General features: G+C 38.4%; 1 protein-coding gene across 2 annotated transcripts in view; it reads right to left on the reverse strand.

Annotated features, from left to right (window-relative positions):
• Window positions 1–6648: 6648 nt before the first annotated feature.
• GASK1B (golgi associated kinase 1B) overlaps window positions 6649–26751 on the reverse strand; it is a 74206-nt gene continuing 54103 nt past the window's right edge. Inside the window, exons 4-5 of one of the 2 annotated variants that reach the window (XM_082391339.1) lie at window positions 26513–26739; window positions 6649–23633 (exon numbers count right to left, since the gene is read on the reverse strand). In XM_082391339.1, the coding sequence (XP_082247465.1) occupies window positions 23426–23633; window positions 26513–26739 (435 nt within the window). In that variant the 3' untranslated portion in view covers window positions 6649–23425. The remainder of the gene's footprint in view (window positions 23634–26512; window positions 26740–26751) is intronic. The other variant, XM_082391340.1, reaches the window with a different exon arrangement.

The following is a 26751-nucleotide window of genomic DNA, read 5'->3' on the forward strand; positions in this document are numbered from 1 at the left end:
GCACAGCGCTTCAAACACCTGGCACAGTGCTAGCTAGCACTTAAGCGTACAACACTTACCTGATCAATTAATATGTACTCCTTTCATGTCTTTAACTATTAAGCAATTTAGATAGATTTGGTGTCCCCAAGGTGCTCCCCTGATTTCCTTGGGAGGAGGTGGGCGAGGAAGAGGTGACAGAGAGCACAGCACATAACTGCCGTCGGTTTACATGTTGGTACAATAGTCATGGTATATGGTTGCTGTGAGGGCTAGTCAGCCACGCGAGGAGACTCATGATAGCTCACTGAGATTTGCTGTTCTTTGTCTTCATAAACACACAGATATACACCTGAATCTGGAACACTAGGCGTGATTCCTACCTTTTTTTTTTTTTTTTTAATTTAGTGGGAGATTTTTGAATGAAATTGATACAGGCTAACGTCTTTTCTTTTTTTAATTATTATTATTTTTTTTTGGCTGTGTTGAGTCTTCGTTTCTGTGCGAGGGCTCTCTCCAGTTGCGGCAAGCGGGGACCACTCTTCATCGCGGTGCGTGGGCCTCTCACTATCGCGGCCTCTCTTGTTGCGGACCACAGGCTCCAGACGCGCAGGCTCAGTAGTTGTGGCTCACGGGTCCAGCCGCTCCGCGGCATGTGGGATCTTCCCGGACCAGGGCTCGAACCCGTGTCCCCTGCATTAGCAGGCAGATTCTCAACCACTGCGCCACCCGGGAAGCCCGATTCCTACCTTTTCATCTTAAAACAGTTCAACTCTGAAATTGTTTTCACTAGAATGGTAGAAAGCAGAGTCGCAAACTTCACAAACTGTTGACCCTGTGGGCAGTTGTGAACAGCTTCTAAACCTAGGCAGAAAAAGACTCCCTTTCTGCTGATTCGTGAGAACATTTAGCTCAAGGCCAGAATCCTCAGGTTTCTCAAAGCTTGGCTTCCATCAGTGAGGAAGGAAATAGCTGACTACCTAAGCTTTTTTTCTATAACTTGGATTTATTTTAGTCTCATCATCCAGGACTGAATAGCTTGGAAGAAGTTTCCTACCTCTACTGGTTTCCTAGAGCTGCCAAAACAAATGATCACAGACTGGGTAGATTAATGCAACAGAAATGTATTGTCTTGCAGATCTGGAGGCCCTAAGTCTGAGATCAAGTTGTCGGCAGGGTTGGCTCCTTCTGAAGGCTCTGAGGGCACATCTGCTCTGTGCCCCCTCCCAGCTTCTGGTCACAGACGAGCACCCTCAGTTCCTTGGCTTGTAGATGTTTCCTTCCAACCTCTGCTTCCATTCTCATAGCGTTTTCCTATGTATCTGCACCTGTGCCCAATTTTCCATCTTCAAATAAGGACATCAGTCATATTGGATTAAGGTCCCTCATCATGACCTTAACTTGATTAAATCTGCAAAGACTCTATTTTCAAGTAGGATCAAACTCACAGGTGATGGGGAGTCAGATTTCGACAGACATTTTGGGGAGGACACAATCCAACCCACAGCACTGCCCTACTTGTTGAAGAACTTACATGTTAAGAATCACTTAAGCCAAGATTCCACTTAGACCTAATTATCTGGATACGTTACAGAAGTCAGTGATTTGATCATATGACATCGATTATATGTGGAAACTAAAAAAAAAAAGGATACAAATGAACTTATATACAAAACAGAAACAGACTCACAGACATAGAAAACAAACTTATGGTTACCAAAGGGGAAAGGGGGGAGGGATAAATTAGGAGTTTGGGATTAACATATACACACTACTATATATAAAATACATAACCAACAAGGACCTACTGTATAGCACAGGGAACTATTGTAATAGTGTAATGGAAAAGAACCTGAAAAAGAATATATGTATATTCTTTTATATTATATATTTATATATTCTTTTATATATTCTTTTATATATATTCTTTTATATTCATCCCCAGATATATATATATATATCTGAAATTAACAGTGCTGTAAATCAACTATACTTCAATAAAAATTAAATTAAATTTAATTTAATTTAAAAATTATTATTAAAGAAAAGAATTTGGTGATTTGGTTTCACTCTGAAGAACATCACCTCAGGCATCAAAGTCCTCACAGAAATCAAGGAAAATGTTCAGTTCAAACACTGGCCATTAAAATATGAAATGTATAATCCTTCCTGTCTCAGTACCACTTATGTATTATTCATCAATCATGTGAAGCTTGTATTCCTTTTTCTCCTGTATTATGTGGTTACCCCCAGGTTCACCTACATCTGATTCAAGAGCCACTTAATCAGAAGCTATGTAATAGCTTCCTATGTGCTCAACACCAGCTAAGAATCATGAGGCTACTGAAATTGCACAGAATGTGAGATGAGAAGGCGTCAACCAGTCCAATCTTTTCATGGTGCTTAGAGGAAAAAACTAAGACCCGGAGAGGTTAGTTGTCTCTTAAGTTAACCCTCTAGTTAGTGACAGAGCCAGACATCTCCAGGTATCAATTGTACCTAATCTATTCTTTTTTCTTCCTTTTTTTAAAAGAAATTTTTATTGAAATATAGTTGATTTACAATGTTGTGTTAATTTCAGGTGTACAGCAAAGTGATTCAGCTATACATATACATATACATGTATCCATTCTTTTTCAGATTCTTTTCCCTTATATGTTATTACAAAATATTGGGTAGAGTTCCCTGTGCTATACCTTAGGCTCTTGTTGGTTACCTATTTTATAAATAGTAGTGTGTATATGTCAATCCCAGACTCGCAACTTATTCTTCCCACCCCTTTCCCCTTTGGTAACCATAAGTTTGTTTTCTATCTGTGTGAGTCTATTTCTGTTTTGTAAATAAATCCATTTGTATCATATTTTAGATTCCACACATAAGTGATATCATATGGTATTTGTCTTGCTCTGTCTGAGTTACTTCACTTAGTATGATAATCTCCAGGTCCATCCATGTTGCTGCAAATGTCATTATTTCATTCTTTTTTATGGCTGAGTAATATTCCGTTGTATAAATATACTACATCTTCTTTATCCATTCATCTGTCGATGGACATTTAGGTTGCTTCCATGTCTTGGCTATTGTAAATAGTGCTGGTTTCAATTCACTACCACCCCGCGATGCCTGTATAACTCACAAGAATACATATGGGGTAGTGTTGTTCCAAGTTTTACTCTCCTTTGCTCTCCATCCCTGATTACAGACAGTGTGGAAGAGAGGGCCCCTGATTTTGTCTCCAGGAGAGGAATTCTCCCCTCTGCTTTTCACTCTGAGGACCTAGAGTACATTAAAATATGTCAATATGGCAAACCTTTGCTATTATCACTCTTTATCTAATAAATAAGCTGGTAGGAAAAGCCAAAACCTCATTCAGGTTCTATGCAGCTGCTTAAACCATGTCAAAGTCGGCTTTCTTCCCAAAACTCTCCTGATTCTCAGCATTTCAGTTTGCTCAAAAGAGCACTGAAGGGTTTGCTTGGGCAGCTGCTAATGTCTAGCTCTGGATATAAAAAAGACAGTTACACAAACAACAATCATATTCTTAATCAACAGTGATTTATGCCCTTGAAACCGGGCAATAAAAATTCAGACTGATTATTTGTAAGTTATGCCTTCCTGCCTGCAATTCACTCATCCATTCTCCAAGTTTCATTTTCTATACAATCCGAAATCTCAAGCACTATTGTGGCTTTGCACTTGCAGAAATAAATTTTAAAAGGAAGCGTGGTTAATTTTGCCTTGATCCCTTTTTTAAAGCCAAAGAGGAAATACGAATTTCAGTGTGCAAGTGTCTTTGCAGCACTAAACATATTCACTGATTAAGTAAGGTAACCACAGTCCAGAAAAAAAAAAAAAAAAGAAAAGAAAAGGGAAGGATTGAGAACCTACAGGGGAGGAGGGAAAATTCAGTCAGAATTAAAGGTAATTCAGTTAGTTACTTAGTTATTGGGCCAAATATCCCTTAAAGTTATTGCCAACCATAATTTTGATAAGAAAAACTAGACCAATAAATTTGAACAATATAATCAATCTACAAAATTAGCTTGGAGCCCATTACTTGTATCTTTAACAGAGAAACATGGTAAAGTTTTTTCTGGCAATAGTCAGATAATTTTATTTTCAATCTACATAAATTCCACCAAAAGCAACTTTGTAGAGACACAATATAGCATAACATTTAAATCAAGAGCTCTAAAGTTAGGCTTCCTTGGGTTGAGGCCAGACATTGCAATTTACTAGCCGTATGACCTGGACAAATTAATTAACCTCCATAAGCCTTCCTCAATTTTTTTTGTCTGTGAAACAGAGGTAATAAATAGTCCCTGCCTCACAGGAATGTTGTATAGACGTAATGGGATAAGGTATGTAAAGTACTTGTAGTAAGTTCTCCATAGATAATTCAGTATTATCTGCCTGAAAAAGCTATGTCAAATAAGGCATTTGGAGCATAAAATATGGAAAATGACAAATAATGGGTAAAATGCAACAAGATGTTAACAGTGGTTAACATCAGAGCAGTACAGCTATGACTGATTTTTTCTTTTTCCACTTCCCCCAAAATTTAAATGCAATTATATTATATTTAAAATGGAATATGATTTTATAAAAGTCATTAGGGCAAATACGTTACAATGGAAAAGTTTAAGTTATTCTTAATATTTTTTCTATGGAAACTTTCGGTCTCTAGAAACCGGAATCCTCCTTTCCCCCAAGCCCGGGCAACACACACTTCTAACCCCAAGATGAGACTTTACCAAAGTCTACACCCCACAGGACACATGCAGAGAAGTCAGCATGGCATCGATCCAGCAGCCCTTCACCACTGAGTTCAGCTTTAAAACATCTCTAGAATTAGAAACTCATGTTCTTCGGAACTCAAGAAAAAGAGAGCTGATTCATTTGTATAAAATACATATTGATGTTATCATATCAAAATTCTGGGTTTACATTAACCATTTCCTTGCAATATATTGTCCAAATGTGATTTTACTAAAATGAACTGCTATTGATTGAATATTGCATTAAGGAATTGAGAAAATAAATATTTAATTTGGGGTTAGCTTTTTCAGTGTCAAGATTATTCATGTCAAGCTCAATATTTTGAAGTCTAACTAAAGAATACGTGGTTTTAGGTGGAGAGAAAGGGGGGAAATCCGCTCGTTTATTTTTTAACAATAAGTAATTCAGAAATAACTTATGGCAGCTTGTATAAATACATTTAGTACAGCAACTACGTCCACATAAGAGAAACTTGTTTGGAAAGCCAATTTATAACTTACAGTTAGTGGATTTATGAATAGTTCATTTTAAAAGTATGTAAAAGCCATACACCATTAACATGTCAAAGCTAGTCATTTGATTTCTTATCCTTTATGAATTTTGAAGCAATATTTTGTTAAAAAGGGGGAAAAGTTATACATAAAAGTGGCTAAGAGGCTTTTCATAAAATTTCCTAATACAGTTACAAAAGATGAGAATTTGGCCATGACTGGTGAAATTTAATTTGGGTTTATTTTCTATTTTTTTCTCCTGGTAGCATTCTAAGAAAGGGGCTTATGTGCTCCCCTGGAATTTAAAATCGTAAAATATCAGCCCGTTGTTTGCATAAGCTTCTCTGGAGATGGGTAAACAGAGAAGACACAGAGGACACGAGCAAGCATTCGGTGTGTCCCCTGGCAACATTCTCTAGAGGTGAAACGAGGTAAAAACAAGCATCCACAATGTCATGAAGTGACAACTAAGACATAAAAGAAATCGAACAACCTGCTGGGACTTTGCCCCAAGCCTCTTCAATCTTTCACAATCTGTGAGAGGAAGGCGTGGCCGTAGACACCTCTTGAAAATGTAAGCTGAGTTTTAAGCGTTGGCTGCACACGACGTCTTTTTTTTTTTCACCTACAAACAGGAGCCACCTCCTTATCTATCTTCCTGAAACTCCCAACAGGACCACAGGAGTACCGAGTGTGAGTAACCCTGAAGGCATGTGTACTCGAGAGGTGCATTAAAATGAAGCATGAAAAAATAAAGCGCTCTTCACTTCCTGCAGAGATTGGTGATAGCAAGCAAAAGGAAAAAGCATTCTTGAACTGTTATTGTTTTGGCCATCATTCGGAAATTTTTACGAGATCAAATGCAGATACCTCTGAGTAGGGAAGGTGAGACAGTCAGAGATTTATGCCCATCCAAGAAGCAGATGTATGATTTATGAATATTTTTCATCTCCAAAAATAGTGAACAAGTTTTCCATTAATTTTTTTTAGGGATACTTTCTTTTTTTATTGACGTATAGTTGGTTTACAAAGTTGTGTTAGTTTTAGGTGTACGGCCAAGTGATCCAGTTTTATATGTTTACACACACACATATATATTCTTTTTCAGATTCTTTCCCATTATAGTTATTACAAGATACTGAATATAATTCCCTGTGCTATACTGTAGGTCCTCGTTGTTTATCTATTTTATACATAGTTGTCTGTATCTGTTAATCCCAAATTCTCAATTTATCCGTCCTCCCCCCTTTCCCCTTTGGTAACCATAAGATTGTTTTCTATGTCTATGAGCCTAAGCCTGTTTTGTAAATAAGTTCATTTGTATCATTTTTTAAGATTCCACATATAAGTGATATCATATGGTATTTAACTGCAAAATATTCTCATTCCCATGAAATCCTTTTTTTTTTTTTTTTTAAGGATTTATTTGCAAAATGTTGAGAAACCTGTCTTCTGTTCTTGGCAAATAACTTTGACATTAGCAACTGCAGAAACAGATGCCTGTTCACACTGTTATCCAAAAAGAATAAAGAAGCACGCCAAGGTCAGAGCTATCTGAAAAAATCCAGTAATGACAGATGAAGAAAATTACAGAAAATGAGAGACGTACAAGAACGGCAGGAACCAATGATTCTGCTGCTGGATTACATTGACCTCAGTGGAGAAGGAAAAGCAGCCTACAGTGTTGATTAGGGTTCGTTTTACCATGAGTTCCTCACCTGGAATTGTAAAATTCTAGCAAGCTGATCTCTAATTAGGGCAAAATCATCCCACTTAATTCCAGCTTCGTGAAATGTTGCAGAAGTTTTCCCACTATTCGTTGAGATAAAAATTTTTTTTTTTAAATATGAGTAAATCCAAACTCCAATCTGCAAAACAAGACTATTTACCTTGAGTAACAAGCAGCAATAGAAATTCATCCAATATCAAATGGCTGGAATTAAATGAGAGACCTTTGCTGTTACAAAAGATATCCCTGAAAGGAACGGTGACACGTGTTTCCTCTGGCTGCACACATCAAAGGAAATGCCACACAAATGCTGCTTTTTTGCAAGTTTGTTTAGGTATGTCTTCAAAGGACTTGGATTTAGGCAATGGGTTAATCCTTAGCAAAAGAAAAAAATGAACATATGTCAAAGCTATGGAGGATCAAAGCTAAAATCTACCAAGTGATTAATTTGCTCTAATGAAAAGTAATTCTGCAGAAGCATTTGGAAATCCAATGGTCTGTAGAAATGGTAAATAAATGCTTCCCGACCAACTGTTGCATGGGATTGAACTGTGATTTTAGCACTTTACTAATGATTCCTCATGCTGATCTGATATTGTTCATGTCAGCTTGGCTATGAAGTTCCAGGTTGCAGACCCAGACTCTGTGTTTGGAGATGGGGGAGAGAAAAGCCCACGCGGAGACGAGCGAACGTGGGGATGAGCCACGACAGAAGCGCAACTTGTATTTCCTGCTGGTCAGTTCAGGCAGGCAAATATCCTGACCCAGATTTAAGAGTTCTAAGAGGTGGCTGTCACCTTTGGTCCCCCAGGCAAGGAGAAGTTCTAGTTTGCACAGGTGGTCTTGTCCCTTCACGTCTGCTCCAGGGTGTGGGGATTGAGGCCGCTGTGAGCACAGGCCCAGCAGCCGAGGTGGGAGGGGCTATTGCTTTACTTCTTCATACCCCTACCTCCTCCTCCCTGGACTGAAGGGGAACCTCATTTTCTCCAGTTTGGCTGAGAAATGACTGGAGATATTCCTAAAAACTTAAAGAAAATAAAATATTTAACAAGGAGGCATTTCATAAAGTAAAATTTTGACCCAAATATAACTAATATTTTGGCTCGCATGTAATACCCAGTCCCTAATTATGTCTATCAGGGAGTCACTTGATATTTTAGCTCTAGTTTTTAGAGAGACCGCCTAGCACTAGATCCTAGACTTCTCAGTGGCAGAGACTTGACTTTATCCATTGCTGTAATCTCTGCAGTGTCAATCCAGAACAGGGCCATAAACAAGGCCCGTTCCTGTCCTCAGCTCTCAGCACCATACTGCGCTGACATTTCCTCACCTCTTATCATATGGAAAGCAGATCCCATAGACTTCAAGTGGGCATAGTCTATTCCAAGGGTCCCTGCTCAGGATTTACTTATTTTCTTTTAGTCCCCACCTCCATCCATCTTCTCCAGCCCAGTTCTTTTCCGGTTATGTTTTTTGTGGTTTTTGTCAATCCTACTGCCATTGAGTGATTAGGTGGGTAACAGAGAAGATGCAGGCATGAAGGGCAGCAATAAATACATGTCTTTGGGTTGATTGAAAGTCATCAGAGGTGGCAGGACAAGAAAAGTCAAGGAAGGTATGGTATATAGAACATAAACCAAAGTGGTGCCTCAGGGATGTTTGACCATCCACTAAACACAGAACAAGAACCCCTAATATGAAACACAAAAATCTAAAACTTACTGTACAGTTTGGTCTTTATTTTTCTGAGAGCCAGAAACCTACCATCATATGAGATATTTACAGGCACTAGTTAGAGAGCAGAGCACAGCCTGAGGCTTTCTGCTGGGAACTTCTCTAAAATATCCCCACCAACATTAAAGGAGCTTTCTCATTAGAGCCCCAGGAGTTTCTGTTTTTAAGGCCAGTAATAAAAAAGAAAATTATTTTTCAAGGTTAACTCTTCTCTTTGCCAAATAAGGATATTCTTTCATAGAATACACTGGAAGATTGGTGTGTTAGGCTCTGAGATTCATGAAATCTTCAGTCAAATTCCAGCTAGGAAGTCTCATTAGGGAAATTGCAAATCAATGTTGTTTATATTTGAGTTGTTAAATATAACTTCACATTAAAAGTCTGTACCATGGTGATAGGTATCATCTGAAAATGTATAACTTACCTAATGGATCATTCCATTAACTACTATAGGAGAAGAATTCAAGGCACTCTTGACTTTCCTATTGGTTTGGTCATACACTGCTCAAACAAGTCCTAACGTATTAGTTATTCTTCCTTGTCACGTATAGATCTTACCCCAGGGCAGGGGTGGCGAGAAAAAGAGGGAAAAAAAATCATGGAGTATTAAAAAATCCAAAAGATAAGGTAAGAAAATTAGATTTTCTAGGTAAATTTCAAAATGAATTTATTATCTTAGACCACGTTTCAGTATATACTTGCCATCTCTAAGTTATCTCCACACAGTTTTTTAAAACCACTCCAATTGGACTTTTACCCCCACTACTCCAGTGACACTTTGCTTGAAGGTCATTAATAAGTGGTCAGTTCTCAGTTCTCAGACACAGTTTCTCATCCTTTTGCGATGTCTTGTTTTTTTATTTTTTTTAATTAAAAAAATTTTTTTTTATTTTCATTTTTTTTAACATCTTTATTAGAGTATAATTGCTTTACAATGATGTGTTAGTTTCTGCTTTCTAACAAAGTGAATCAGCTATACGTATACATATATCCCCATATCTCCTCCCTCTTGCGTCTCCCTCCCACCCTCCCTATCCTACCCCTCTAGGTGGTCACAAAGCACCGAGCTGATCTCCCTGTGCGATGCAGCAGTCTTGATAGAAGGAATTTAGGGAGATTTACTTCTCAACAGTAGCCTCTTGTAAAATGGGTCCTGTACTAACCAGTTCTTTGGGAATGGCTTCTCATTTTTACATATGGTGATGGAACAGATTTGATAGTCTATCAGCTTCATAAGAGAGAACGTGGTATTCTAAAAAAGCACCTCATCTCCCCCCGAAACACTGGACTGAGCCATGAATTTCATATTACTCTGTGCATCACGCGCTCAGATATCCCACTGGCCATGAGCTTTGATGCTGTTTCATGGTCACAGTGACATACGTGGCTGTCTGGAGAGTCCAGGTTCTTAAAAAACTGTTCACGATGATAAAGGGAGAGACGTCTATTTTTACCTCTCAATCTTCCACAATCCTCAATGACTTCATATAAGCCAACCAGATAGATACTGGATTGTTGAGTATATATTGGAGACTTAACACCGTTTTTAAGAGGGTTGTCACTCATACAACTGGCAACAGGAATGCAAAAACAAAAATGTTTCAATCAAAGCAATGGTAACAAAAATTTTACAAAGGATCACTTTTTGGTCATGAAAATAAACTTTTTTATATGACTCTCAGTGAAAGTAAAAATTCTTTCCCAGCACAGAGCTGATTTTATATGAGTTTAAATCTGTTCATTGTTTTTTCAGTCTCTTGCTTTAAAACATACTAACTAATCAGTTGAACAAAGCTCTAACTGGCTATTATATGTACTTGCAAACTAGCAAATTCAATTTTCGACATAACAACACAAAGTAAAATGAAGTGGAATGCTGTGATTTTAAGGGGGCTTAATCCTCCTTTGTTCTGTGAACTTCACCAGCTTTCACACCATAGCGGTCTCACAGCCCTTTGTTCAAACTCACAACATTGAATGTAAAGAATGGCTTTACATTGTGATTTTCTTACCTGAGGAATCCAAATGCATCAAGAAAAATGTTCATCAAGGCTTGGAACAGAAAGAGGTATTTATTTTACATGTGCCCGAGTTCTGTGTAACTCAACATCATGGCAAATAGATTGAGATTGCAATTCTGAGTTGAAATTCTCTTTGTCTCCTATGAATCAGGAAACCCGAACATATGGCCCAAGATGATAACACTTTTAAAGAGTAGGTACCCATCTTGGGGAACACTGACAATGACCATTTCACACACATGAGTAGAACCAGATGTGCGAGGGCTATTGTAAACTTGAGCGGCTGACGCTTTTCTCGATTAGATGGCTCTTAGTCAATGTTTCCACTTAAACACCTGGCCATGGTTTCTGCAATTTATCTCGGTGTGTATAAGAGATACGAATTCTCTCAAGGAAGTGAGTCACTGCTACAGAGTGGAGAGAGCCCTTGGATGAACTTGGGAAGGTTGTGTGACCTGATTGTCTGTCATAAGCACAAGCTGTGAAGTTGGGTGGATTTGGATATGAATACTAGGTTGTCACTTCCTGGTTGTTCTTGGACAAATTATTAACTTCTCCATTCTTTCTTTATGTCATGTGACAGGTATAGTCTAGAGGACTGAAGTATTTACTATTTTTGAAGTGTATCACACCATGCCATCCTCATAGTGTGAACCTGATATGGGTAGCTATCTTTTTTTTTTTTTTAATTTTTATTGTATATTGGAGTATAGTTGATTTACAATATTGTGTTAGTTTCAGGTGTACAGCAAAGTGAATCAGCTATACATATACATATATCCATTCTTTTTCAGATTCTTTTCCATATAGGTTATTACAGAATATTGAGTATAGTTCCCTGTGTTATACAGCAGATTCTTGTTGGTTATCTATTTTATATATAGTAGTGTGTATATGTTAGTCCCAAATTCCTAATTTATCCCCCCCCCCTCATTTTCCCTTTGTAATCATAAGTTTGTTTTCTATGCCTGATGAGTCTGTTTCTGTTTTGTAAATAAGTTTATTTGTATCATTTTTTAGATTCAACATATAAGTGATATCTTATGATATTTATCTTTCTCTGTCTGACTTACTTCACTTAGTATGATAATCTCTAGGTCCATCCATGTTGCCACAGATGGCATTATTTCATTCCTTTTTATGGCTGAGTAATATTCCATTGTATACATGTACCACATCTTCTTTATCCATTCATCTGTCGATGGACACTTAGGTTGCTTCCACATCTTGGCTATTGTAAATAGTACTGCTGTGAACATTAGGGTGCATGTATCTTTTTGAATTATAGTTTTGTCTGGGTATATGCCCAGGTATGGGGTTCCTAGATCATATGGTAGCTCTATTTTTAGTTTTTTAAGGAACCTCCATACTGTTCTCCATAGTGGCTGCACCGATTTACATTCCCACCAACAGTGTAGGAGGGTTCCCTTTTCTCCACACCCTCTCGAGAATTTACTGTTTGTAGACTTTTTAATGATGGCCATGGTGGGTAGCTATTGTAATTAGATTAGGAGATCTACTATACTGTTTCATGCCACAACCCTATAGAACTCACAAGTTATTATTTTCAAAATATAAATGAAAAATTTGTACCAAATGAGCCTACATGATGACCAGATCTCCAACTGTATCATTCTCCCATTATTTGTCTTTTGCTTTATCTCATGCTCCTTTCAGTTGATTTAAATGGTGTCCAGTACTTATTCAAGAAACTTTTAAAGAGCTGAAAGATAAGACAAGCAAACGGTTTGAGGAAGTATTCATAAGGCAAAGCTGATTTATCTGTCATCAGCCCAGGCAGTAGAAACAAAGTTATAAATTTCTTAAGAGCAACAACGTAGGGGGAAAAAGGATAGAGCTTTGAGGGAAGCAGGAGAATAGGACAGAATATCAAAGGCTGTATCTCTCCATCTCAGAGAAAGAGGATAAATCAGCGTTAGTGAAAAAGGGGAAGAACCAATGGAGATTTTACAAAGATGAAATGGCTGTATATGGCAGAAAAGTATTCTGATAGATATTGCATTGAAGAGGATTTTAGACAAAATAAAATAGAAGGTTGCAATTCTGCAATTCACTAAAAACAAAACAGAAAGAGAAGAAGACCGCTGATAGTGGAGAAAGAGATCTGAGATGTTGAAAGGAGTTGAAGGGGATTATGCCGCAACAAAGGGAAGTAGGCTTACGGGACTGGCTTCTTGAACTTCACTGTCTGGTTCCCATTACTCTTCCTCTTCAAAAAAAAAAAAAAGTCATCCATTCCTTTCAGGGCAGAACATTTTGCCAAGTATGCTATTTAAATACTGATTTTAGAACATTTCCTTGATCTGAAAGCACACTACAAAGATTGGCAAAACTCCAAGCTCTTTCTTCCTGGAGTCCTTGTCAGAATTTACAGGAGGAGTTTTTTTCTACCAAAGATAAAATTGAAGAAGAACAGAACGTCAAGTGCACAAAACACAGTTCCTGATAATAAAATGCATTGGCTGGAGCTATCATGAAGGATATTTGAGAAATTATGTAAGAGATTCTGATTCATAAATATATCTGAAAAAATAATATTTCTTTTTTTAGTAGGAACATTTGAAGAACAGAAAGGAAAGGCTTAAAAAACTCTATATAAAATTAGTTTTTCTTATGTATGAAAAAAAATTAGCTAATGCCTCTGATTTCCATTATACCACATATAGACAGATATTAACTTTTACAGTTTCATGATCAAAGGTTTGAAAATGGAAGCTGCTGAAGAAAAATGTATTCCCTTATTTTCCTCTGCTGGATCCCAGGATCTAAGGCAGTGCCTGACACACAGTTGGCACTCAAGAAATATTTATTACATGGATGAATCAATAAAACTTTAAAGAAGTCAAGTTAAAATAAATTCTGTAGTCACCACTAGTTCAGAGCTAATTGGTCCAGAAAGTCCTGAGATGTGGGTTTAATCTCATGGTTTGGGGCATCCCAACCTGAGTTCAAAGTCTCAATTCTGATAATAGTAAATCACTCAGTTTATAATCAACTGTGAAAAGAAATCAACCTGTTCATTAAGAAACAAAAGAAAGAAAACAATCCAGCTCTTTATCTGGATTTATTGTCCCATGTGTGTGGTGTGGGGTGTGTGTGTGTGTGACCATCAATTGCTCTGAATCTTTCTCAGTGATACAAACGCAGGTGACCTTCTCTGGTTGACATAGCTCCCTTTAAAGACTGTGATGACTACAGGTGCAGAAAATGCATCTAAGCCCACAGCAGCCTGTTTTACATACTGTTTCTGGAATATCTTTTCAAGTTATCTCCCATAGTCATGAGTTTTCTCAGAATGGTTAGTCAATACACTTTGAACCTTAAAATTTATAATGACCCACAATTATGTATGAGAAACACTTCAAAATTAGACACATCCTGCCTCACTCCTTGATTCCCTTGTGCCTAAGTAACTTCTAGAGCTTCTAGATCACTTCTCCACGTCCTCCCCATCCTCCTCCCCAACACACTCGCCAGTCTACCCTAGCAGACTCTTTTCTCACATGGTTCTCTTTCTGAAGAACGAGAAAGGGGAGAAAGGCATACAATTATTCTTTGGAAACCACTGAAATGAATAAAGAAGATGGCAAATGAGAAAGAATGATGTCTCTAGTATAAAGCTATAAGATGACCATCACCGAAAGCAGAAAGCAGTGCATTGATTTCTTTGAAAATAAACAATAGGGTTCTAAGAAACCTAAGAAGGAGAAGATGGGATTATACCAGCAAAGACACTGCCATTTTGAAATGAAAGAGACAGAGAAAGCAGGACAGAATGAAGAAATGCTGTCAAACTCACTAACTGCAGATCATGGGATTTCTCAGCCTGCATGATTCTGCAAGACAGGACCATAAATCTCTTCAGTTATGAATGTGCACTACTCCTCAAGAAGACAGAAGGATGATGCTGAGGGTGATTCAGAGATCATCAGGGCTGATACTCTCACCACAGGCCCAAGGGACAGAACTAGTTCCTTCAGCTCTCACTTGGCCAGGATACCCCCACCCACTGCCATCCCAGATGTCACGTGGGCAAGACCTTTCAGAGAGTCACAGGGGCAGAGCTGTGGGGATGACGCTGCCACCGCTATGACCATGAAAGGTGGGACACCGAGCCAGAGAGGATTATTCTCAAGACTTTAGAGCCAATGAGAGTTGCCTTTCTAGGTTTTGGACTTACTTGGGACCTGTCACCCCTCCTTTCCTTCCTATTTTTCCCTTTCTGAATGGGAATGTTTATCCTTGACCTGCCCCATCACAGTATTTTGGAAGCCCACAACTTGTGTGGTTTCCCAGGTTCAGAGCTGGAGAGGAATCTTGTTTCAGGAAGAATCATACCTCAAGTCTCCTGCATATGTGACTTAGATGGTATTTAAATGAGACTTTGAACTTTAGACTTTAGAGATGATGCTGAAACAGTTTAAGACTTTTGGGGCTGTTTGCATGGAATTTATGTATTTTATATGCAAGAAGATGTGAACTTTGAAGGGCTAGTGCTATAGACTGAATTGTGTCACCCCAAAATTCATATATTGAAGCCCTAACCTCAATGTGATGGTATTTGGAGATGGGGTCTTTGGGAGGTTTAGACAAGGTTGTGAGGGTGGAGCCCTCATGGTGGGATTAGTGCCCTTATAAGAAGACACATCTGAGACCTTGCTCCCTTTCTCTCCACCTGCACACCCCAAAAAGTCCATGTGAAGACACAGTAAGGAGGTGGCTGTCTGGAACCCAAGGAGAGAGCCCTCCCCAGACACTGGCCCTGCTGGCACCTTGATCTTGAACTTCCCATCTCCAGTACTGTAAAAGGTAAATCCCTGTGGTCGAAGCCACCTAGCCTGTGGCGTTTTGTTACGGCAGCCCAACCTGACTAAGACAGAGACCAAAACCCTAACCTAGATGTGCTGCCTGGCAGATGAGGTAGAGGGGGAGAAATCAGGAAACAGCAGCTGCCGCTGAGGACGGCACACGAAAATACACAGAGGCGGCCTGTGCTCTACAACAACACTGGCCAGCAGACCTTCTACAGTGACGGAAATGCACTCCATCTGAGCTGATGTGACAATAGAGTATCCATGAAACACCTGTGACTACAGAGCATTTGAAATATTGCTAGTGTGACGGAGGAAATAAACTTTTAACTTTATTTCCTTTGAATTTAATTTGAATAGTTTCAGAAACTATTTCCTACAGTCTCGAAGGATATTTTTAAAACCCTTTGAAAAACTAGTTCAACTAAAAAGAATGAAAAAATTAAAAATCAATAAAGAGTTAATAAAAGCAGCAAAAGATGAAAGCTGAGCTTTCTAAAAAGGAAATTTGAAGATAAATTCGTTAGTGGAATCAACACTGAGAAGCAGTAAGAAGTAGAATAGATGCCCCTGAAATAAAGTTAGAGATGTAAAGAAAACCCTTGAGAAAATAGTATCTTTTGTGAAGGAAAAAAAGATAGAAAAGTAAGCAAATAAGGAAAATACAATTGATTCGGAGGCAGATTCCATACACACATCATAAATATCTCCTTACCTGAAAACAGAACAAATAGAACTACAAGAATATTCAAATATATATTGTAAAAGTATTTCTGAAATGAGGAAAAATATAAATATGTTGATTTCTTGTTGTGTTCCAGGAAAATTTGATATAGAATGACCAACTTTAAGACATGTCCTGAGAATTTATTAAAATTAAAGACTGAAGAAAGAATTCAGTGTGCATCAAAACTGGAAAAGCAAATCACCTACAAGTTAGACGGAAAAAAAAAATTGCAGGCTGGCTTCTGAAATCTTATCTGTAATGTTCAATGCCAAATGATAGGGTTGCAATGTCTACAGACCTCCAGGGACATTTTGTTTTGAAAAAAAAATATATGAAATCCAAATTTCCTATCACCAGGCTGTTGTTTAAACACATCCATACAACAGAGTGTTATTCACAAATGAGCAGGTCTCTGTGAATATAGAACTCATGAGTAAGTCTGTAAACATCATCTGATGAAGAAACCTGTCAGCAAAGAGATGAAGGAGGAAAAACAAAGACGTCAGGAATGAGGAAGCTGTAACTGATGGTGGGCAGGAAATCCATGCACACAAAGCAGTAAAGCACCTGTGACAGGTGGAAGCCGGAAGGTAAATAGCAAGAAGATCAACAATGTAAGCACAATGATACATATTTCAGAAGTTGGTTTGGGAAGGAAAGAAGTGGGGGAAGAACACGTGAGAACACGGACACCTTCATCTGTCATAGGAAGAAATCACGACGTGCTTTCTAAACTTCGTATTAGAAGAAGACCTAACTGCCTTAGAAACCAATCAGAGATTTTCTGTTGGTTGCAAGTATCAGAAAAACAACCAACCCAGATTAAGTTGAAGCAAAAAGGTGAATTAATAAAGGACACTGAGTCATTTCAAGGAAACCAAGAACTGGAAGGCATCTCCAGGGCAATTAAGGCAACGGCAACAACAGGACCACAGGCACCAGCCTCCCTCCCGCCAGCTGTCAGATCCTCTGAGGGTTCCCTTCCATCTTTCCTCCTTTCTCTGTAATCAGCTTTCTCCAGCTAATGTAAAGTCTGACTAAGATCTCCAGAATATTGCTCATTATCACTTTAGTCCTGGTCTTCCTCCTTTTCAGGTCTAAAATTCTGAGGCACATTTTCTGATTGACCCAGTCGGTCAGGTGTTCAATTCTGAACCAATCAATGATGATAGCGAACAGAGCTGAATAAAGAGACTGTGTTTGCCCAGTGGAAGTCACACATACATCCCTGAACCTCTCGACTATGGCCTGGGGGCCCAGGCAGAGGGGAAGTGAAATGGGGGTGGGAGGGGTCCCCAGAAGAAGAGGGTTATTGAATGGACAATAGTAGACGTAGGTTGTATTTGCCTCAACTATAATCTGAGCCACCACTTGTACCTTTCGCCGTCCACTCATTCACCAAATAGTTCAAGTTTCCCACTTTCCAGACTGCTTTTGTCCAGTGACTTGTAACTGGATATACCAGCCCTTCAGAACTTCCCTTCACTCGGGCACAGCGATGGATACATCCAGCCTGCTCATCTGCTTGGATCCCAGCGTTTAGGAAACACAAAGCCTTCCTGCCAAGCCGGGATGGGCATTTGTATGAGATATCGACATTTGTGGTTTCAAGCCACGGAGATTTGATGGCACTTTGTTCCTGAGACATTACTTAGTCTATTTTATTGATATTCCATCCTTTTCTTGGATTTCCCACGTGATTCTGCTCCGCCCATTGGCTGCTAGCTGTATCCTGGTCCAATAATTCCCTTCTAATGCACTTCATTACTCTTCCTCCCCTCCTGCTGTAAGGACACACCCCCCGCAATATTTGACTTTCTGTCAGGGGGTGGAGGGGTGGTCCCCTAGGCTAAGAGTCCTGATGAGAGCATGCCTTCTTTACAGACCTGTCTTCTTCTCAAAGGATACAGATACTGGCCTCGGGGGCAGAGGAAGGTAAAGCAATTTTACCACCACTCATTCCAAAATGTTTGCGCTGATGTTTAATTTGTCGTGTGCGCCTAGATTTATTCCTCACCTAAAATTTGTATTTCAGAGCCCAAGATGTCTCTTCCTCCTGACTCTCCTGTGGCTTATTTCAAGATCCCTTTCCCCAAACCATCAAACCTCTTGGGGCTCTGACTGATGTCATACAACATGGCAATCCATTCTAATATGAGGGATTTGACAGAGAACATCTTCATGAACTGAACGTAAGAAGACAAAAGAAAATTAAAGGTTTACCTTCTATGGGAGGCCTTTTATCAATGGACTAAAGCAGTGGTTTTGAACCAGGGGATGATTTTGCCTTTCAGGGGATAGCTGACAATATCTGGAGACATTTTTGGTGGTCACAACTTGAAGGCATGTTACTACTGGCAACTGGTAGGTAGCCTGGGACAAAGTCAAGATTTCATTAGGAATCTATGTCCTCAATCAGGAGGTTCCTGCTCTGGATGTTGTCACGTCACTCCTCTTTAAACATAGTTCATCTCTACTTGCAACTAACAATAAAGTAAGACTAAGGAAATGCCACAAATGGTACTGCCACAATTGTCACCAAAAGTCTTGGGAAAGTCATATTTTAACTGTCACTTGCTACCTGATGAAGAGAGAGGAAGATTGACTCTCTCCTAGGAGATGCTATAAATTATTTCAAAATTCTCTTATGAAAGACCTGAATCTTGCAAGTTTCATTGTAATGTATTCTCACCAAGTTAGAGCAGATATCTGACTCACAGTTTATTTTTTTAAGTACTAAAAGGTAAAATAATAATGTTGACCTCAATTTGTAATACTCCTGAGGACCTGAAATGAGGATATAGTACAAGATCTCTTGTTCTCCTAAACAGAAGTTGAGCCAATAACATAGAGTACTTTATGAGCCAGATAATGTCTCGTGTCCTGGAGCTAAAGAAAATGTTGGCACGTTTTGCAAAATCACAGCTGTCTCAGGCTCACTTAGTTACTGGCCCGCTCCCTGCAGCCCAGTTTGCCTTTTGAAATATAGCTCAGCTAGCTATTCTGCAGCATGTGATAAAAGCCCCTGACAAGGGAGGGTTTTGTTGTTTGTTTGTTTTGTTTTGTTTTTACCTCTTTGTCTCAAAAGCTTTAGAAATCTTGACAAGTGCTGCTAAGAGATACACATGACTTTTTTAGAAAGAAGATGCATAGAGATTTCTTAATGTGTGCAAAATTGTGTGTATTTTTATCAACAAATTAAATGCACTTTGGAAACATGAGTGTAAAAAGATACCTTTCTAAGGTGAAAAAAAATGTTGAACTAACTTAACCATATGAAACGCTGATGTAAGAAAGGATTTCTGTGATTTCATTCCCATACCACGTGAATTTTTAGGCTACAAAACAAAGTCTGCCAGTAACTCGTCTGAGTCAGACCTTTCAAGTAGATGATCAACTAATAATTTTTAATAAATTAAAGGATTAAATGAAAATAAACTTAAGCTGTTGATCAAATGGTAGCATTCAGTTCTTAAAATTATGTGACTCTGTTTTGAAAGTTGTTAAAGTTTCAAAATTTTTAAATCATGACTCTCAAGAAAATACAATTATATGGCTCTGCAGTCAAAAATTTATTGAAGCAAAATTTTCAAAAAGGTAGAACTGCAACTCCTATGCAAATGTAAAATGAACATATGTCAAAGATTTTATTCAAATAATTAACTAACAAGGGAACCAGTAAGATGGTAAAATCATTTCAAAGAGTATTTCAAAGCTAAATATTTACAGGCTATGTTGGGATAAGATTGTTGGACTAGATATAAAAACTGGTTAGTGTCTAACAGGGTAATAAACAGTAAAACCATTAGGGTTGTCTCTTCCACCAGACAGAAATTATTTGCATCTCCCTGGGATAAAAATTGACAAGTTAACCTCTGCTTCAGAGCACTGTTAAATAGTCCATTCAATAAAAAATCAAGCCCAGCCTTGCACTGAAAGAATGCTTCTGGCTATTTCCAAGTGTCCGGAAATTTCTCTGACAAGTCGAATCATCTTTCATTCATAAAAGTTCTTAATTCTTGATGACACTATTTAGTTTTTAGAGAAAGGTCTTCATCATCTTTATTTGACCCATGTACGATTCCCATATCATATTTTCAGACTAGTGCCCTAAATGCGCATTATTTGTTCTGTGCTAAGATAAACATTAGAATTTCATATGACAGTGTGTAGATGAATCTACATCTAGGTTATTTTAGTCATTAGCTGTAATTTAATGTATATTGAAACGTACAATTGTATAAACAGGCTATTACATAAGTTCAGGGATTATAAATATTTTGAGCATAAGTCTAAAACATTTTATATTTCAATAAGCTCCCCAGGTGCCTAATAAGCTTAATAAATATGAATACTATAAAGAAAACTTTAAACATAATGGTAAGACTCACCCAAAGCAAAGAAAACCCCAAATTAGTGTTTTCTTTTAGTTTATGATATCTGTTAACTAATTTGCATACCACCTAAAACAATGCTAAATGTACACCAAGAGAAGGCATGAAATCACTGTTAATGATATCAAATACATGCATACACAAACACAATCCAGTATAATTTTGACTATTCAATTGTTTCTTTTATCATGGATGAAGGCAGCAAACATTCTCCTAGACTTCACTTCTGAAAAGCAACCCATCTACAAAAAAACAAAAACAAAAACAAAAACAAAACAAAACAACAAAAAAACCACCTACAGAATAAAAAGCACACATCTTTAATTTCTAATATTTTTATTATACATTTTTTAGATATTTATTTTCATAATATCAGCTTAAAAAATAATCACATAAGAATAAGCTTTTGTATGTCTGCCCAGGTAAATTGCTCTATTTTAAATTTGTCAAGTTACAAATAAACCCCATAATGTGCTATGTGAACCAAACCACAGCATAACGAGTATATCTGAAAGGCACAGAGTATTCCCTTAGTTTCAGTAAGAGCAGAGTATTACTTATTAGAATGAAAAGCCTGGCCTTCAGTCATCCATTATTCAAAAATAATGCAGCAGGAATTATTCACTGATTCCAAAACAAAATACATTGTTGAAAAGCAAAGTGACTAAAATAAACATGTGTTCCTGGACCTTACAATCAGACCCACTAGTGGGAGGACCAAGCTACCCCGAAATGGTGTAGCTTGAGATGCAAAATTAAAGCCGCTTCTGAGAAGCATGGAATTCCCAGCATCAATTTCACAAATTTGGATAAGATGGTATATTCCATAAAAAGCATTTTAAAATGCAAATATGCCACATGGATAAGACAAGGTATAAGGCAACTTGACAGAGAGTTATTTTAAAGTAGAGTCTGGATCTCCAAACTTCCGTTAGGCCAATTTTTCATTAATGTGCTGATTATTGAGACATAAAGCAATCTTAAAAAGCCCAAATACAGCAGGTAGAAGTGGAGACTCATGAGGGTCCAAGCGTACACTGAACGTGTAGGACCAGGGGAGGCACTCAGGGCTACAGAGGGCACACTGAAGAGAAGATCATCTGAAGACCAGCTCTCCAAGGGTCAGCCAGCAGGGGAAGGTGCTGAGAATAGGGCTTGAATGAGACCCTAGAAAAGTTATAATTAGATGATTGAATGATCCCTTTTCCCTTGGTCTGTCTTCTCTTGTGTTCAACATGCTATTTTGACATTCTGCCCCCATTCATTGGTGTAAATTATAATCTATAGATATCTTAGCCTTTATCAAAATGTCTTCAATAGTTCTAATCTACAGCGATATTGAGTAACCCTCAATCAGAACACAGAAAATGGGGTGCACTTTAGGAATAACATGCAGACCTGAGAAAACAGAGGATAGAATGCATTATAAACATTCTTAAATTGTATTTTTAAACTGAAAGAAGAAGTCAGTAGAGTAGCTTCTTAATAAGGGATGGGGGAGGGTAATAATGATTTGTTCAGGGTTTGAAATCTCTATGTGACCATCTAGCAAACACCATGATGTGGACCCCTTCAAGGACATGAAGACTCAACACAGGAATACTATGTGTTCACGTCCTTCTACCTCATTAAAAAGTTGGTAGAGTTCGGAGAGAATTATTTGAGCCTAAATAATTTTGGCTGTTTCAGTTCTAGTCATGTGCTTTCATTGAGGAGAATTGATCAGCGTCGGGTTTTAATTGATGTTGTTCATATTTTTCATATTAGAATAAGCCAAACAATATATTTAAACACATTCAGTATCCAGTCCTATGGTCAATATCTGGACAATATCAATTAAATCAGTTTAAATATAATTACACAGAACAAATTAGAAGAAATCCGCTGTTATTAATGAAATATACAGAAATTATAGCATATCCTTGGTAAAGATGACAAAATGTATAAAAAGAGCATCCACTTAACAAAAAGATACTCTATAAGTATAGTTTCACATGTGTAAATACCTTATAACTGTTGAATGTCTAAGCCACTAGACGTAAGTTGGAGCGAAACTGAGACAGCAAAACTACCTAACGTATAAATCTTCGGATATGGATCGTTTCTATACTGGCAACAAATACCTTTCTAAAAAGGAATGGAAAATGCTATTCTTGCGCTCAGGATCACAGAGCTGGCTGATCATTTATAGGTACAATAGAATATACACTGGGGGTTTTACAAATAAACCATCATTTCTCCTAAGAATTACTGTAGGCTCTGAGGTTTCTGCAGATCATACGCCTCCATTTTCCAACACAGAGTTGCCTGTGGGTCGTGTCCAGACTGCTCTATGTTCTAACAATTAGTAACAGAAGGACGTCCAGAACCGGTCCCATTAGAGCAGCAAATTATTAAAGGAGTCACCACCTCTGATTCGCACTGTCCTATTAACCGACACGACAGATATTTTAACACGGCTAGCTGGGATAGTAATTGCAACCATTCTGTGCTCAGATGTTGCAACTTACAGGTCATGGTGTTAAAGGAAAATGTAAACCTTTTTTAGCAGTATAATTGTAAAAGCTTTTAGAGTCTGCTTATAGCGCTCAGACTCGTCATATCTACTTGATTAAATTCATTTATTTTGTGTATTCATCGCTACTGCCTCATCCCTAAAAGGACTTGAGGTTTGTGTACTTGACCCCAAAACAAAGATGCATAAATATATGTAGAACTCTATAGCCACAAGACCTTTGGCTACTCATTCATAGGTAACACTTTGGCCCCATGTGCGTTGATGTAGGTGAGCAGGATTCTGGCTCTCTGTTCAACTACATCGATAAGCTTCTCAATTCCTTGTCTACCTCCCTGACTCTCCCAGTAAACTTTATCAAGAAACAGAGACTGAAGGAGTTTCTGCCGTAAGTGCTGGCTCTTCAAAACAGAAACTGCGGATTCAGGAAACCTAAAAAGAGAAAATGATATTTCATTCTTCGTAATTGCTTGGAAATATTATGCCTTACCCAATGGCTCTGCCCTTCATTAATCTGGCAGAAATCACACTATCAGATAATACCTTGAGAATCAAAACATTTTTTGTCACTGTCAAGCTGACACATCTCTTAATAATTACATACTAGAAGACTAGGTTTCAAGGGAACTGCATTTTCTATACGATTGAGAACTTGACATAAATACCAATGTTTAACTTAAGGTTATTATATGCAGGCAAAGAGAGGCATGGAATTAGAATGGATTCTGATAACCTGGAAAAATACTTTCCTCAATCTTAAGCCCCACTGCACCCATAGAAACCACTTTAATCAGTCAAGCAGAATCGTAACCTTATAAGTGCCAACATGGGGTTTTATGCAAGGAAATATGAGAAGAAAAATGCTGACAATTTCAGTAAAGTACTCTTCTAGAGGAGAAGATGCATGACTGAATTTAATGAGAAATAATCCAAAATGTATGTAGTAAAAAGAAAGAAATCATTCCAAAATGCCCAATCAAATAAAGAACTGCCTTTGGTTCAGATAATACTTCGGGATTTCTAAGAATCTGGGAACATTCTATTAAACCGGAATACTAAATTGTTTTCAAATAAATTTAGCAAAACTCAAGTTTGAGACCCAGGGCACTCCACAATGAAGCATCTCTCTGGAAAACCTGAGGTCAATTTAGAAGGATCCTTGCTGAATTACCTAAAGAGAGTGCATTGAGATTTCCACTCTTCATTTAGAAAGAATAAAGCCAGGGGTCTAGCAGATACATTATCTGAAGGACTTAGTAAAATTTCTGGTTCAAAATTGCCAGCAATGTTTTGCTGAATCTCCAATGTGGCCTCTCTCCAAGCTTTCATTAAAATGCTGATGAAAGCACAGTACAAATAGTGGAGTGTAATAGTAAACTTAGTTGTTCCTTAAAAACTAAAACAGAACATTTACGTGTTTCAAGAGTACAGTCTGCCAGGAGTTTCAGGCCTCTAAGCACCTTCTCCAAAGGTCAGTGGAGCAAGCTGGGGATAGCACTGAGGGCGTATGAATACAGCAAATCCACGTGCTGCAGCATTTCTGATGCTGCAGAGAGACCAAAGGCCACAGAGCTGGACGTGCTTAAAAGATGCTAATCAGATTCTCTGAGCTCCCCGAAGACATGTCCTATATAATTTAGTGACCACAGTACTAATTAAGTAAGAATTTTTGCTCTATGAAGTACTAATAATCCATGATTTATCAATTCTATGGCCCTTGAACTAATTTAGCTGTGGCAGAATGTACGAGATGAAACTGCTAAAACCATGGATCTCTTTAGCGACTAATCCTTTTCATAAGGGAAAATCAAAAACATTACCTGACTTTGCATTACACTGATTAATAGAAATATTCTATGCATAAATCTGGGTTAGCAAAGCCTTCATTTTTGCTGTTGAATGGGTAAAGTACATATTCAAAGAAGATTTAACTTTAAACTCTTTACTCCTCATAATGCATTTAAGGTTAAATCTTCTTTGAAAGCATAAATAAAACGTTATTCATATTTTTATGAATGTATAGGATAGATGGATTCTCCAGGCATACACTTAATTCTAAGAGGAAACGCAAGGATTTAAAGAAGACCCCATAATACCAACTCAGTAAGTGATGCCTCTGGTATGTAAATTTTCCTACACGTAAAATTTCCTGAGCTTAGACACTTAGAAGAGAGAATCTAAGAGAATCCATATATTCTACCTTCAATCCACAAAGAGATGTGAAGAATGAGTATTAACAGGGAAAGACACAACAAAAACTCATGAAAGTGGGGCTCCTGAAACCCTCATTGTCTCTAGTGTCAAAAGACCATAAAATCCACATTACCTAATTCATGGAGCTAGGAAGAATTGTTGAAATATGCTTCAGAGTTTTATTAACAAGAGAAATAGGAACAGAAAAATTACTGGGCTTCGACTTGGAAGACCTGGCTTCTACCCTCAATTTTCGGCTCGCTCATGTGTTCCCAGCAGTCACTCAGTTTCACAAAAGGCTCGCTGACTGTTTCACTAAAGCACCCTTCTATCTTCAAGTTCACACACACACCCCAGTTTCTCAGTGACCCCGATTTCTCACTAAGGTACAAAGACTATGAAGTATGCTTATTGGGGGGAGCACTGAAATGTAGCCTCAACCTCCACGGTTGGGGGCGAATAGCCCAGACTCTGCAGTGAGGTTCCTGCCACTATGGAGTGTCTTAGTTCCCTATATTTCCAAATACTTCTTGAGTGTAAGCTCAAGATACCTTTCCCCATAATCTATGTCTATGGAAGGATTTTCAAATGCTCAGAAACCCTCCTACTTGAATTAAACAGCCATCGTCCTTGGCCACCGTGTCCTACTCAGCCGACGGGCTCTGACTTCCCATGCGCTGATCAAAGTCACTGAGTTTATTCTGCCTTTGGACATACTGCCTTGTCGATATCAGCTCGTCTGTTAGCTCCCCGGTCCTGTGCCCTGGTAATGGAGCGCCTGTCACCTGCTCACCCCTGCTGTGCTGCTTCCTATTCCACAGACCTCCACATGACTCCAACCTCACCCACACGGATTTTCACAGTGAGGGTCAAGCAACATGATGGAGGTGAAAACGCAGCAGGACCTTTGTAGGTTGCACGGGGGTCAGTGACGGTAAAACCTGGCGGCACCCTTGTTCTCTTCCCCTTGGGTTTGGTTCCCTTCTCTGGGCTTCCATTCCCAGATTCTCTTTAAGGGCTAAATTGATCAGACACAGGCTGCGAGTCTTCTCCAGACCTTACTACCTGTTCAAGAGAAATGTAATGTCCTGCAGATGTTACTACATCAAGAAACTTACTCTTTGATGCCTTCTAACAGTTTGAAGTTCAAGTTATCTTCACTTCTGTCAAAGAAACCCTGGTTGTCTATAAAGACCAAGTGCCTCGGGTCCTGCTTTCGCTGGACGATGTGGGCTAGAGCCACAGCGTCCTGGCTTTCACACTTCAGCCTCCGTCCACTCTGTACACAGGCGTCTTCCTTCCGAGGTCGGAACCCACAGCAATTTGTATCCAAGCGATTATAAATCTGATAGGGGAA

This window comes from Balaenoptera borealis (genome assembly GCF_965194805.1).
Source record: "Balaenoptera borealis genome assembly, chromosome: 4".
In the NCBI taxonomy this organism is placed as follows: Eukaryota; Metazoa; Chordata; class Mammalia; order Artiodactyla; family Balaenopteridae; genus Balaenoptera; species Balaenoptera borealis.